Raw genomic sequence first — 14,450 nt, forward strand, 5'->3', positions numbered from 1 at the left:
GGAGCGGCCCGAGCGCGGCTCCGCTCGGCTCCCGTGCGGCTGCAGCGGGGCCGGGGCCGGCAGCGATGGTGGCCGCGCCGGGGCCGGGGCTGCTGGCATTGGCCTTGGCTTTGTGGCCGGCAGGTGAGAGCCGGGCGGCCAGGGCAGCGAGCCCGGCCAGGGACAGCGACAGGCAGGAGCACAGACAGGAGCACCAACAGGGACGGGGACAGGGTCGGAGGCTGGGGAAAGGCCAGGAGCAGAGGCAGGGCAGGGAACACGGGCAAAGGCCGGGGCAGACACAGGGACACGGGCCGTGGGCCGGGGCTGGCGGCTGTGGCTGTGCCGGCCCGGGGGCACCGGGACACCGGGACAGCGCCCTCGGTCCGCGGTCGGCCCCGCCCGATTGCTGCGCTCTCCCTCCGCAGGGCTCTGGGCACAGCCGAGGCTGCAGGAGGCCGGCGGAGGGCTGCGAGCGCCCGGGGACTCCGTCACCCTCTCCTGCCACGGCTCCGGATTCACCTTTAGGAATTATGGAATTTATTGGTACCGTCAGTCAAACGATGACCGGCTGCAGTGGGTGTCCGTTATTAGTTTTGATCCGACAGTTCTTTATTTTGACCAGTCAGTGGAGGGGCGGGCCAAGATGTCCCGGGACAATTCCCGGTCCGAGGCTTATCTCTCCCTGCTGACCCTGCAGCCCCGCGACTCTGCCCGCTACTTCTGCGCTATTCACACGGGGACAGGAAACCCAGCTGGGCTTTAACACAAACCAGCTCGGGTCTGGCTCAGCACCCACGAAATTTGGAGATGGTGAATTCCAAAGTGGTACAGGGCTGTTCCAAAGGAATCAGGTGCCATCCCCACGCAGCACCAGGGATCCTGGCCTTTCATCAAGAGCTCCCTTCCCAGCACTGAGGCTTTCCTTCTCCTGAGTCCCAATTGCAATGTTCTACTCTGTAGAGGAGGTTCAAGGTTTTTCTGTCATCCAGTCAGCCTGGTGACTGCCTGGCTCCAGTCCCACTCAGCCTTCCTTGGTCCCCTTCTTAAGTGGGACATGCAAAGCACCTGCAGAGTGCTCGGTTGCCTTTGCTGCTGGGCAGGGCTCCGGGAGGGCTTTGACGGGAAGAGGCAGCTGGAGAAGTGACATCACTGGGGAGCCAGCAGGGTGCAGGGCCACAGTGCAGGGAGCAGGGTGAGGAGCACTTTGGCTTAGGGGTGCTCTGGCCAAGCTGATTTGAGGTCCTGGGGTGTCCCATGTGGGAGAAGCAGCTCAGCAGAGCCAGGGCCAGGGGAAGGACAAGCCAACAGCCTCCCTGATCAGCTCCAAAAGGCCAGGATTGGCCCCACAGAATCACATCACCAGTAGCCCACCACAGCATTTCCTGCCCAACAAATGGTCTGTTTCTGCACCACACAGGGTGAGAGACACCCAGGAGGGCACCAAGAGCTTCAAGTTCTGCTCCTCATGCCCCACCTCTCCCCCTCACTGTCGTCATAGGCAGAGGGAGGGACCAGCAGGAACTGGGCCTGAGAGCAGTGACAGAGGCCCAGGCAGGGCAGGTGTGGGCAGAGCTGCTGTGCAGGCACAGAGAAGCTGGAGAGAGGCCACGCAGAGCGGGCCTGGCCATGTGGAGTGCCCTGTGCGTGGGCTTCTTGCCCATTGTAGGTGAGTGAAGGCAAGGGCTGATGGCCCCAGGAGCTGAGCGTGGCCCTGGGCTCTGCAGGGCTCTGGGGAGCTGTGCTGAGCGCTTGCAGCCAGAGCTGTGCCCCGGCTGGAGCTGCCCAGCCATGCCTGTGGAGCACGGGGAGAGCAGCCCTGCTCCTCTTGTGCCTCTGAGCTCGGCACCTCCATCCCAGCTGCCTCCTCTGCAGCCCGGGCACACGCAGGGCACCTCCCAGCTGCACTCAGATCTCGGGGCCCAGCGCTTTGCCCTGGCACTGGACACTGCTCCTGGGGCACTGCGGCCCCTCTGGCACAGACCAGCTGGGGCATGGCAGCACAGGGCACAAGCCCCACTGCCTGGGACAGCCCTTTGTCTTTGCTGTGCTCACCCAGAGCAGGTTCACAGACAGCACAGTGGGTTCCTCACCATGCTGTCTTGGCAAGGACAAAGGAATTTGTCCCCCCATGGTGCAAATCCTTCCTGCTTCTTTGGGGAAATTCAGGAAAAGCTTCCTGTCCAGCAGATGGGGAAGACAGATCGCTCAGCATTTCTTTCTGGCAGCTGCTCCCCAGGGCTCTTGTCAGGCAATGGCAGGTGCAGGAAACATCCCTCTGGCTTGGGGGCACTAAAAGGCACGGCAGGGAGGGCTGCTAGAAGGGCTGGTACCATTGATGGTGCAGGAGGATCTGTCCTGGGAACTGCACAGGCTGCAGTTTGGGCAAGTGCAGGTTTAGTGCACGTTGCCTGGGCTCCTGTCCAGCACAGCCTCATTTCTCCTCGGTGCCTTGGCTGCAGAGCCATGGGATGATGGGGATGTGTTGCTGGAGCTTCCAGAGGGCTGTGGTGGGTGCAGCCCAGCTGTTCAGGAAAGCCAGATCAGCATTGATCTGGCATTGCTCTACATTGATTGACATTGCTCTACAGGGTGGCTGCTACAGAGCACCTGACCAGGAAGAAGGAGTTGAGACAGTGTGGTGAGTTGACTTTGCTTGTCCTCCAGGGGCTCAGCAAGCTGCTGTCTCAGTGCCCCTACTCCTCAGTTAGACAGAGGGAAAATAATGCCGCTAAGGCTTGTGGGTTGAGATAAGGACATGGACATTTCGTAGGAGCGCTACAATGGGCAAATACGTGGACTGGGAGAAATTAATTTAATTTTTTTGTGAATCAAATCAGGGTAGGATAATGAGAAAAAAATGGACACATCTAAAAACCTCTCGTCTACCCAGTCATTGCACAGAAATGGGGAATGCAACCATCAGTTCATAAACCATTTTCTCTGCCACTTCTTCCTTCTCATGCACTTCTCCAGAGTGTGGAGTCCATGCCAGACGAGACATTTCTCTAAGAATTTTTCAACTTTCTTTTTTTTTTTTTGCATTGACTACAGTTCTTCTTAAATTCCTCCAGTGTAGGTCTGTAGTTCACCTTGCAGTCCCTCAGGAATAGACTTCTTCAGTGTGGATCCCTGCAGGTTCTCCCAGAGAAGCTGCTATGACATGGGCTACTTTTTCCATGAGACCACAGTTCCTGTCAGAAACCGGCTCCAGCATGAGCTCTACATGGAGTCCCAGACCTGTTCAGGACATATTCAGTTGCTTCTGTGTGGGGAACACTTTGGGATGTAGGGTCAGTATCTGCTCTACCATCACCTGACATCACCTGCACTATCCTGGTCTTCACGGTGCATAACAAGGAGAATGTCTGCTCTGGCACCTGGAGCACCTCCCAGTCCTCCTTTCTCATGGACACTCAGCAAGGCTTTGGGAAGTGGGAATCTTGAGTAGCCACGTTTACATTGTTCTACAGCGAGACAAAGAGTCTTGGTGGATAAGAAGAAGGTGGATGTTGTGCATTCTTCATTCAGTTGTGCTCACAGCAGTGACTTCTCTGGACTTTTTGGACAAAATTCTTTGTTATGGATTAGGGAACAGCTCAGTTACATGTTTTTTTCAGGAATAGATATTGTGTGCTCCATCCTCTGCTCGTGGTCTGAGGGAAATGAAACACCTGAAGGCTGATCTGGCTGCTGAAGCCTGAGGTGAATAAAGCATTCAGGACCTCAGCCATGTCCCATATCCTCGGTCACCTGGTCTCCATCCCATTCATCAGTGGGCCCACCTTCTCCCAGGCTCGTTTGTCCGTGCAGCCTCCTGGCATGTTGACCTGACTCCTTGCTCACTGGGGAGGAATCCTCTTCAGCTCAGCACTGCTGGGGCTGGGGACAGCTGTGTCCCCTGCTGAGCTCCCAAGCCTGGGAAGGACATGGACAGAGGGGAACAAATGCAGTGAAGGGCCAGGAACACAAGGGAGGGAATAGCTGACATATAAAGAGAGCCTGAGAGATCTGGTTGCATGTAGTACAGGCAAGAAATTGGTGACAGGGAAATTTGTCACATGACTGGCCCTTGCAGTACCCCAGCACTGGCCTTTGGTTTCTGCAAGGCAGAAATAAAGAGCACCTACTCATCATTTCCCAATTGATTTTCCTCCCATCTGCTCTGCCCAGGATTGCCTCCTACATCAACAAGCCATGGCCAGAAACAGACTTGTCATGCTCCAGGAAGCAGCCAATAGACCGGTCAAATAAGAATACTTGTTCTTCCTTACTTTTCCAAGGCCATGTGTTTAGCTAAATTATTGAAAAGAAACTTCTCTTGGTAATATTGCTCTAAGCATCCTCCTCTAGCAAGGAACTTACAGAATTGCAAAGGAAGTTTTCTCCTCTGCCTGAGGCAAATATCTCCTGCAGGGATGGGAACGCACCTGTGAGCGAGTCTTTATACAACCACAGAAGGTGAAATTGAAAAATGCTGCTTTTAAATGAAGAAGGCTTAAAACATTATGGGGAAAGACTTTTTACTATAGGCTGTAGTGATGCAGCAAGGGGCAATAGTTTTACACAAAGAGAGGATAGATTCAGACAAGATACAATGAAGAATGTTTTTTTTATCCCACAGGAATAGCCGGTCCTGGTGCCCCTCCAAATGGCAAAAGGAGCTGTAGTAGGAATCTGAGAAGGAGCAGCTGGAAGGGCAGAGATGAACACACCCAGAGTGGCAAACAGTAGCAAAAACTCCAGAGATGTGCCAAGAGCTGCATGATGTCAGGCAGACATGGGGTGTGGAGTTAAAGTGTAGAAGAAATCCCTGAAGCAGTGGTAGAAAGCCAGCGGGGCTGGGCAGCGGCAGCCAGGACCCCACAAACAGCCAGGAGATGCTCCCTCCGGAGGGGCTAAGGGGTCTGGGTCCCAGGTGTCCCCTGAGGCACCTGAACTGATGGTGAGTGTCTCTCCCTGAGAGATGGGTTGTGAGAGAGGTACCAGTTCAATGACCGCCCTTACAAGCAAGGCTCAGCCACAGTAGGAGCAGTGAAGGACAGAAGTCCGTGGTGGCAGTGAATTCTCCCCGCAGCAGCAGCCCAGCACCAAGACTATGACCACCTCCAATCCCCAGAGCGAGTGCCAGCGAGGAGCTGAGCCCAGCTCCTTGAATTCACCCCCAGCCAAAATCTCATCTCTGCAATTCCCAAGAGAATGCCCCCAAGCTAAGAGGGGAGCCAACTGCACCCTTCCCCCTCCTCAACATCCCAGTCACATGCTTTCTCTCTAAAAGTATCCATCCTTATAATCTCTCAGGCAATAAAAGGGAGAAATATTCCCTGAGACAGAGGAAAAATCCTAACCTGGACCACCTGTTAAAGCTGAAAACATTCCTGATTATTGCAGGAGGATTAGGAAAATGTTCCACAATTGCAGGCTACCACTAATTATATGATTAAGATACCAATCAAATTAAAAGCCAACTTCAGTCAACTATAACAACAGCAAATAGAGTCAATTAAAGCACCATAGCTGGACCAAAATAAATCCTGAACTATTCTTAAACATGGACTGATTTTTCCTCTGGCATGCAAATAGGCTTTGAGGAGAGTAATGCTTGAAGGTCTAGAAGACTTAGAAAATATAGAAGGAAAATAACTTGAAAATTTATAAGCTTGAGAGATGCTCCCCAGAAAATTTTTCAAGTATTTAACCCAAACTCTCTTGTGTGTTAAAAGACAAACCAGTAAACAGATCCTTTCTGTGAGACACTTCTAACAACAATATTCCTTTCCAAAGTGTTCTGGCAATGTTTTAGTGACTAATGGTCCATTCTGCCAAAAACACTAACTGTCCAATCTGTCAAAAAAAGCAAGGATGATAATGATATTTTTATTTTAGGAATCCTCTGCAAGAGTGTTAAGATGTTTAGAAGTGGAGCAGTGTAGAGGGACAGGAAAACAAAAGGCAGCACTACAAAGACATGAAAGAGGAGACATCACCTGACAATGACAAAACCCACAAATGTTTTTGTAGAACTGTCTAGCACAGTGTGAACTACATACCACAGTGACTGAAAACAACTGAACCACCACACACAAACTGTCTCCCTCCCTTCTCTTGAAGGAGGAAACACGGTGGCTTTACCTCATCTATTTTTCCTCAGACAACTGTGTGCACATACACAAATTTGATTCCCAAAATTACTCAAAAAGCAGACCACCTCACCTATTTTTTCCAAGACCAATTTCTTCACCATTCAACCTGAGATCTTGTCTCTTGCAAACAGGTCATTTTAGACAATTGATAACTCAGCTCCAGTTGACCAAGTGAGCAGGAACCTTCTGTACTTATATGTTTCCATTTTATCTCAGCATTATGTTATTCTCTTTTTCTGAGAGCACAGAGAAGAACAAGGATCCTTTTAATTTCAGATCCAACAATGGCCAGAAGCAGATGCAGATGTTCTTCAAGACCTGGAGACCAGAAATGGCACTTCCCACTAAGAATCTCTCAGCTATAGGCATCAGAACAAGGTCTTGGAATCACTTATGGTTACTTTGTATTTACCCTTTATGAATTTATTCAGGAGCTCTTTGTTCATCATTTTGGACTTCTGTCACAATGCACGACATAGTTCTTTGTCAAGGGAAAGCATTCTTGAGGTTCAAGGAGGTAATCTCTGAACATGAGCAGCTCTCCTAGACCCCTCCTGTGTCCAGGACCATAGCCCATGGGATTCCTCCCAGAAGATCCCAGATTCTGCTCTCCTGAAGCCCAGGGCTCCAGTCCTGTTCTTGCATTGCTCTCATCTCCCTGGATCCTGAGCTCAAGCAGTGCATGGTCTCTGCGGCCAAGGCTGCCCCAACCACCTCACATCCAGCACGAATTCTTCCTCAGTGGCACACAGAGGTCCAGTTCACCAACCACTTGTGTCAGCAAGTATGCATCAGTACATGCCAGAAAACTGCTGACTCTGTGTGTGCCCAGCTGTGCTGTCCTGCCATCAGACACCTGACACACTTCAAGCACCCCATGAGGACTGGAGCCCAGTGATGTCTCCATTCGTCCCAAGAAAACCTCACCTGTTTCTTCCCATTCCTCTCATATTTTCTACCCATATTTCTTTCTTGGGAATGGCTTAAATTCCCTATCCATTCATGTTTTTGTTTTTGTTTTGTGTTCAGAATGGCCATTGCCTCCCCTGGCTCAGGGAGTGTTGTGATGGGTGAGGGGCAGCGGGTTTCCCCTGAGAGTTGTGGGCCAGGGGCTGCTGCTTCCTTCCAGAGGGGCTGCTCAACTCAGGAGCCACACGGCAAGGGCTTGTGACTGGAGACACTGTTGCTCTGTGCTTTTTGCCTGTTTTTCTTTTTTTTCTTTCCCTTTGGCACTGTGAGTAGGGCTTGCCAGTTTCTTTCTCTGCTCCTTTGCTGACTGGGAGCCCAGAGCCAGTGCGTGCTGCACCAGGAAGAGATGCAAGGAGCACACTGGGCCATGCCCTCTGCGCGGCGGCCTGACCCCAGGATCAGCCATCACTGGTGAGCTGTCCAAAGGAGCAATCCCCTGCCCAGCCCTGCTGTTATCTGCCCCTGCTTCAGGGATTTTTTTCTACACTATAACTTGACACCTCTTGTCTGCCCAGACACCCAGGGTTCCTGCCACAGTTTCAGAGATTCTCCTACACTTGCTTCACCACGATGAGTGCTTTCACTTTGCCATTACAGCCTGCTGCTCCAAGGTTCCTGCTAGAGCTGGTTTCCCTATCCAGAGGGGCACCGGGACCAGCTGCTCTTGTGGGATTGTAAAGGGAGCCCCTTCTCCATCTCTCCTGCCTGCCCACCCACTATTACTCACATGCAGAGAGGTGGCCGAGCCCTGCCACAGCGCCCTCTGCTGGAGCGGGGGAATCATCGCACCCGCCCTCCCTGGCTGGGAGCCAGCAGCGCCCCTGCTGGCTGTGACCGGAACTGCACCAAAGGGGAACGCCTGCGGCCCAGAGAGGCTGGGACCGCATGTCTGGTTCTGTTTGATGCTGCCAGTGTTGTTTGTTTGCCTTGTACATACACATACTGTTAATGAACTGTTATTTCTTTCCCCATATCTTTGCCTGAAAGCCCCTTTATTTCAAAGTTATAACAATTTGGAGAGAAGGGGATCGCACTCTCCATTCCAAGGGTGGTTCCTGCCTTCCTTGGCAGGCACCTCTCTTTCAGACTAGGACAGACACCATCACTGTGTGAGGCAGCACAGGCAGCAGATAGAGCAGCCACAGACTCACACAGAGTACATTTATTTCCATGACCTTGCTAACCTGGGGGAATCCCTGTGCAACAGCCAGGCAGAGGCAAGGAGAGACACTGGCATCTAAACTTTGTCCATACTAGAGGACACCTGGATGCAGTTCATCCTGGGCTATCAAGGGTAATTCCCAGCTGGAAGGTCACTTAAGCAATTTACAGCCCTCCTGCGTTTTCAGCTTTTAATCCATTCCTCCCAACACCCCCAGAGCCAGCCTGCTACGTCTCAGGACTCCTGTCATACTACCACTATTACCCACAAGAAGAGAAGCAGAGGGATTTGACTGCATTGTAAGAAATGCTCTGAAATAACACCAGAAGTACTGATTGTTTTTCTGCTTTCTTTCCAGCTTAACTCCATCAAACTTTTACATGACTAGGTGTCACGTAATCCACAAGTTCTCATTTACAACTCAAACTTCCTGATATTATTTTAGATCCTTCCTTGAAAGCCATATGGTGTTTCTTCATGTGGTGCGTTGAGTCTTAAACCACTGAGGAGATCATGTGACTGCCTGCATAATCCACAAGTCTGTGTAGTGGAACAGAGACAGTTTTTGTTATGAAATATATCATGGTGTTTGGGCTTTGGATACCACAATGATATAAACAGCATAGGGACCTGTACAAAAACAAGAGGGAAAGACTGTGAGATATTTTGGGAAAGAAACGGGATGGGTGACTCTAGTGATTAAGAAGAACAACATTCTTCCTAGATTTCCTTTTATCCTGGATACATAAAAGAGCTCATGAAGGTTCTAAAAGGTGGAAGAAAGAGAGAAGTTAAAAATTCTATACTCAATCAAGCTATGTGAAAGCACTGATCAATTCAATTAACTTTTTTTTTCCTTTCAAGTTTACAAAGTAAATCCACCTCTGGATCCTCTCATGGACTTGCACCCATGGATAATTAGGACTAATGGCTTTTCATCGCCTGTTTTTATAGCACTTTTGAAGACCATGAGGAAAGAGTGAGTTATTGGAATAAGTCTTAGCAGTGTGAGGACAGATAAGCTTATATTTGGACCAGGGACGACTCTCACAGTTCTACCAAGTAAGTGAAACTTTTTAATTCCTAAAACTTCATTTAAAATTGAGGTGAGGAGAACAAGGGAATTTAATGGTTTGGGTTCACTGAAAGGATTTTCAGCTGCAATAATCCCTTGAATGCACTTGCTCATCAGCCAGGCTTTCAACCCAAACCCTCAGCTTGGATCTGCTCAGGAAGGTTTCCCAGGAACAACTAGGCTGACTCTGCATAGCACCATTATTCCATGATCCCCAAACACCAGCAGGGCACTGCTTAGCCTGTGATAACTTATTCCCACTTTGGGCAGCACTCTGGCCCAAATTTACTGTCCAGTGCCCAATTCTCCAGTGGACTTGCACTGGCTGACTTGGGGCAGGAATGCAGAGCTCAGTGAAGAGCTCCCAGTGGTGAGGAGTTTTGAGACAGATCTGTAACTGCCTGCTTGGAGAAGTTCTGGTTTGACACTGGCACCACACTGACAGTGTCCCCAGCTAAGGAATTCCACTGCCCTGGGGACAGAGCAGGAAGGAGGTGAAATAGCCTTGGGCTTAAATTCTCACAAGTGCCTCATATCCAAGAGCTCCTGGAATTAAAGACAATTGGCTGCCAAGTTGTGTGGGTTCTGAAAAGAGCAATGTGGGGAGTAGGGATTATAGGAAGCCTTAGTTATTCCTATCTTTCTTTGGAATTCCATGACAAACAGTAAAGGTGCATGTCACCCCAAGCTTTTATAGGGAAATGTGAATGTTGGGGTGGCAGAAAGGTTTTTGATGATGATCTCTGTGATCCTAAAGAATCAGGGGCATCCCCCAGGAATTGTTGCTTTGCTTTCAGAGGTCTGCATGTCTCAAAAGTGTGGCAAGAAAGTCCCATGTTATTTTGCATCCCTAAAACTTCCTGCTCTCCTTCCAGAAAGACATGGGACTGCCTTGGGTGCTGCCAAGTATCTGTCCATGTCTGCAGGGTATGTTGCATGAGAATAAATGTGTATTTGGGAACAATCTCAGAGCTCTTCCAATTCCTAAGGGACAAAGGAATGCAAATTTACCATTGTGGAGGGAGACCGTTTCTTTCCTTGCTGTTCAATGAATTTCTTTTTCTAGCAAATAGCAGGATATTTCCAGAGCTGCACAGCGACTCTGGAATTATGTTTGACAGTAAAAGACATTGAGCTTAAAGTATCATAGTCTGCTTTATCTTTCAATTCTGCTGAGATACTTAATAAGTTGAAGCCAATATTTTCAGGATGTGAGCAACCTCCCCCTTTTAGTTCTGAATTACTTTGGGAGCTGCAACTTAAAATATGCATTTTAAAATATTTAGAGCACAAATACTTTACTATCTAGGGTTTTGCCAGCACCCCAAATCAAATGATGAAAAATAACAACCATTAGTGTTACTGTGGGATACTCCAGTCATATTCTGTTGAGGCCTCAGTTAAGGACAGAGAAGGCTTTCCTTTTGGTTCAGGTTGGATTATTCCAGATTAAACATTCATTAAGAATGCTAAGGCCCATTACTTTCTGGAATATAGGGCTCATCCTGTGACTGATGAAAGCAAAAGAGAAGAACACATTTTTCTCCAAATAAATTTTCAGAACATAAACATAAAACACCAATCCCATACAGAAGCAAGCAGTGGTATGAATTCATGGCTGTTTTATCTGATAATGCAAACTAGTTGGACTCGGGGTGAGCCTTCTGGGGTAAGATAAAACAAATCTTCTGCTCTCTGAACTACAATTGCACTGGGTACATTATTGCTTGCTGAAGATCTTGCCCAGGGAGCTATTGCAGAGAAACAGCCTGTTTGTATTCTGGCTGTTGCGAAAGCCTGGAGAGGAGACCCCATGAAAAAGCTTTCAAGGTTTTCTCAGAGAACACAGAATGCACAGGATTCACAGGCTCTGGCCAAGCCTGGTACAACAGCTGGGAAGGAAATGCTGGATCAAAATCTTCTGACCCTCAAGTGATTGTGATGAAATCAAAGAAACTGGAAGAAGGCAACAGCGCTGGGAAAGCAGCTTGTTTGGCAAGGAACTCCCCAACAAAGAACATCAGCTTGGAGATGCCCTCTCAGGAGGTCATCTATGAACAGAGCACATCCATTTTGACATCCAAGGGGTTGTACAATGCAATTAAAGTGGCCAGGGTGACAACAGACATGGAGGTGACCTGCACGGCCAAATTCGACAACCGCGTGATAACAGCACAGCCAGGTACAGTTTGGTGGCACAGCTGTCACTTATTTCTGGAGACAGTGGCCTGTGGGTGTTGTGTTCTCCTTCTGGACAGCAGTGCCCTGGGCAGCCAGGAGAAATAAGAAAGACATTTGGGATTTCAGCAGAGAGAGCTGAAAGATGTTTCAAACCATCTAAAACAATGTTTTTTCAACTGTTTAATTACTTTGAGATACTTTTTTGGGGGAGAAGAGGGAAGACACCATCTATTTCTTTAAAATGTGTATTTCCTTGTGACTGAATATTTTAGCCTTTCGCAGCAAACCTGCTGCAGCACAAGCTGCAACAGCCCTTCCAATATCAACACAAAGTTAAAGGTGGCGTATGCTGTGAGAGTTTTTTTAATTAGATGAATTGTTATATTTGGTGGGTTTACTCTTTTAGTCCTGAAGGTCATTCACATAGCAAAACCAAAACAATGCAGGACTTCTTCTGTCTCCTGCAACTGCATGGAGAAATTGTCTCTTCAAATTAATGTCAGAATTAATGCTGACCAGCTGAGGCCCAGTCAGTACTTTCTTCCGATTTTCTATGAGAAATGTCATCTGAACATTTTTTTAATCCTGTGTAAATGGTGGATATAGTTTACAATGTGTTTTCTTTATCATGATACAGAAGAGGAGGCTGAAGAACCAGTAACAGGGTTTGGAGAACCAAACAGAACCAGAACAGTGTCAGGGGCCAGTGACAGGGTTTGCAACAGCACAGCCCCCTCAGCACAAGTTGAGTTACCCCAACAGGATGTGAAGTTACATTGCTCTCTGGGGGATAGAGGCATGGAAATCTATTTTCTCCAGGGCAGAGGACTCAGAACACAACACATTCAGCACACACAAACTGCTGTTCCAATGTTGCTCCTGCACTTACATACAAGTGCCAGCAAAAAGCAACAGGGACAGACCCTGGGCTCCCATGTTGTTGCCATGTTCTCTCTTGGCTGTTCCTTTGCTGCCCTTCCTTTCCCTGAAACTGTCACCTGAGGATTTCCCACTTTCTGCCAAGATCACAACACCAAAGCCTAGACCATGATCTCTCCCCTCTTTTCTGGTCACTGAGCAGACCCTGAAGAGCAGAGAGTGAACATGCTGTCCATGGCTGTGCTGGGTTTGAGAGTCCTGCTGGCAAAGAGCATCGCCTTCAACGCCCTCATGAGTATCAAGCTGTTTCTTTTCTGAGGTAAAGAGCTCACAGCTATCAAACACTGGTTCAGAGTCCCAATTTCTTTAAATGTACTTTAAACCTCCCTTTGCTCTTCCAGACATGGGGAATGAAAGCAAGAGGAACCCGAAAAAGAGCAGGAAAGAATGTGAACCAGCAGCACAAGGGGGTGGATCAAGCAGGGGCAGAGCTGCAGACAGACACCACTCAGGACACAAGGCAGCACCTTCCCCTGAAGACACTGAATACTGTTCACTCCTGCCTGGCCAGCTGATTTGCACTGAAGAGTTTCAAGTGCTTTTGATGTTTCCTCTCCTCTGACAACTGAGGAGAGTGGATTTATCCTCATCCTCCTGCTAAGTAGATCTCCCCACTCTTCTGGCATTTGCACACAGTCCCACACGTATTCCCAATCTCTCAGGCAGATTTACATTTTGACAATATTGCCTCAGACAAAATCAGTGAAATCAGATGCACAGGAGGGAAAGGTCATCAAAATACCCTCTGGTAAAAGAAGCACATTTGCCTGTGGAATTATCCTGACATCTGAAAAAACAATATTGACCTGGTTCCTATATAATGGAGGATGATTTTAAGCAGAACTCTTTGGTACAGTACATTTTTACAGTACTACTTCTCTTCTCCTAGACACTAATTTGCATCCACATTTGATTGCGCTCACAGACTTTGCAAATCTCCAGGGGTTGAACCACTATCCCTGGAGACATTCAAAAACCACCTGCACACGGTCCTTGGCAACAGCTCCACACAGTCCTGCTAGAGCAGGGGACACCCAGTCACCTCCAGAGATCTCTTCCAACCTCAGCTCTTCTGTGTTTCTGTGACATCTTTCTCATACTGGGGGCAATGAGAAGAAGTTCAACATTTCTTTATATACCTTTAGTCAGGGGTTTTGTACACCTTTGCCCAGGGGGAAAGGAACTGAAGTTTCTTTTCAATGGACTGATCCAGCACGCCAGGCCTGATTAGCTTCACATCCCAGCAGATTGGGAGCAGCACAGAAGATACACAAAAGATAAAAACCATAAACCAACATCAACTCCAAACATCAGCCCTGGCATGGTCAGAGACACCTGATCTGGGAAAAAGATCAATGAGAGAACCAAGAATGAGAACCAAAATAACATTGAAGGTGAAGGGATCAAAAAAACCCAAATACTACAAACTGTGGAACTTGGGACCAATGATCATTGAACCAATGATTTTCCCTGGGTTTTGACTGTAGAAGTACAAGAGCACTCCAGTGAAAACCTTGTGTGATGGAAGGATTTTCTCTGCACAATCCAGGCAATGTGTGGATGAAATGATCTCTCTTGCCCATCTTGGCCAGAATAAAGTAATGCCTTGATCCTCTAACACTAAAGCTGTGGGAGAGTTTTTGGTTTTCCCACAGTTTCAGTGACAAGGCCACCCACAACATGAACTTCAACAAAACTTTTGAAGTAATTTGAGGAAAATTTTCTCCTCTAGCACATTCATTTTTCCTACCCCTTAGTGAGTCACACACATGGAGTGTGGTATCCAACATCTGTCCTGCTGAGCAACCCAAAATGTGAGAGCTCTCTCCAGTGGCAGAGAACATTAAAAGCATCCTAAACCTCTCTCCAAGAGGTTACATGGGATAACAAAATTAAGAACTCCGTGACAATGTGCAATACTGAATAGCTTTTTGTACCACTGAATCTTTCCGCTGTCTCATACAGCATTAAATGTACAATCTAATAATTACATTACTGCATC

The 14,450-nt window shown here is 48.4% G+C and overlaps 1 protein-coding gene across 1 annotated transcript; it reads left to right on the forward strand.

Moving 5' to 3' along the window:
* Positions 1 to 13,076, forward strand: LOC121339775 (immunoglobulin gamma-1 heavy chain-like). Its single transcript, XM_041411865.1, has 7 exons — positions 1 to 123; positions 408 to 714; positions 9,263 to 9,319; positions 11,221 to 11,510; positions 12,147 to 12,254; positions 12,591 to 12,707; positions 12,790 to 13,076. The coding sequence occupies exons 1-6, from the start codon at positions 66 to 68 to the stop codon at positions 12,704 to 12,706; spliced, it is 936 nt and encodes a 311-aa protein (XP_041267799.1). The 5' UTR covers positions 1 to 65; the 3' UTR covers position 12,707; positions 12,790 to 13,076.
* Positions 13,077 to 14,450: the final 1,374 nt, after the last annotated feature.

This window comes from Onychostruthus taczanowskii, unplaced genomic scaffold, assembly GCF_017590055.1.
Source record: "Onychostruthus taczanowskii isolate IOZ18803 unplaced genomic scaffold, ASM1759005v1 scaffold375, whole genome shotgun sequence".
Lineage (NCBI taxonomy): Eukaryota > Metazoa > Chordata > Aves > Passeriformes > Passeridae > Onychostruthus > Onychostruthus taczanowskii.

Excerpts from the sequence above, each read along its gene's own strand:
- LOC121339775 (XM_041411865.1), top strand. The coding sequence starts at position 66 with ATGGTGGCCGCGCCGGGGCCGGGGCTGCTGGCATTGGCCTTGGCTTTG. Across the intron at positions 9,320-11,220 it reads CTCACAGTTCTACCAAGTAA|CTGGGAAGGAAATGCTGGAT; the intron begins GTGAAACTTTTT and ends CTGGTACAACAG. Across the intron at positions 11,511-12,146 it reads CGTGATAACAGCACAGCCAG|AAGAGGAGGCTGAAGAACCA; the intron begins GTACAGTTTGGT and ends ATCATGATACAG.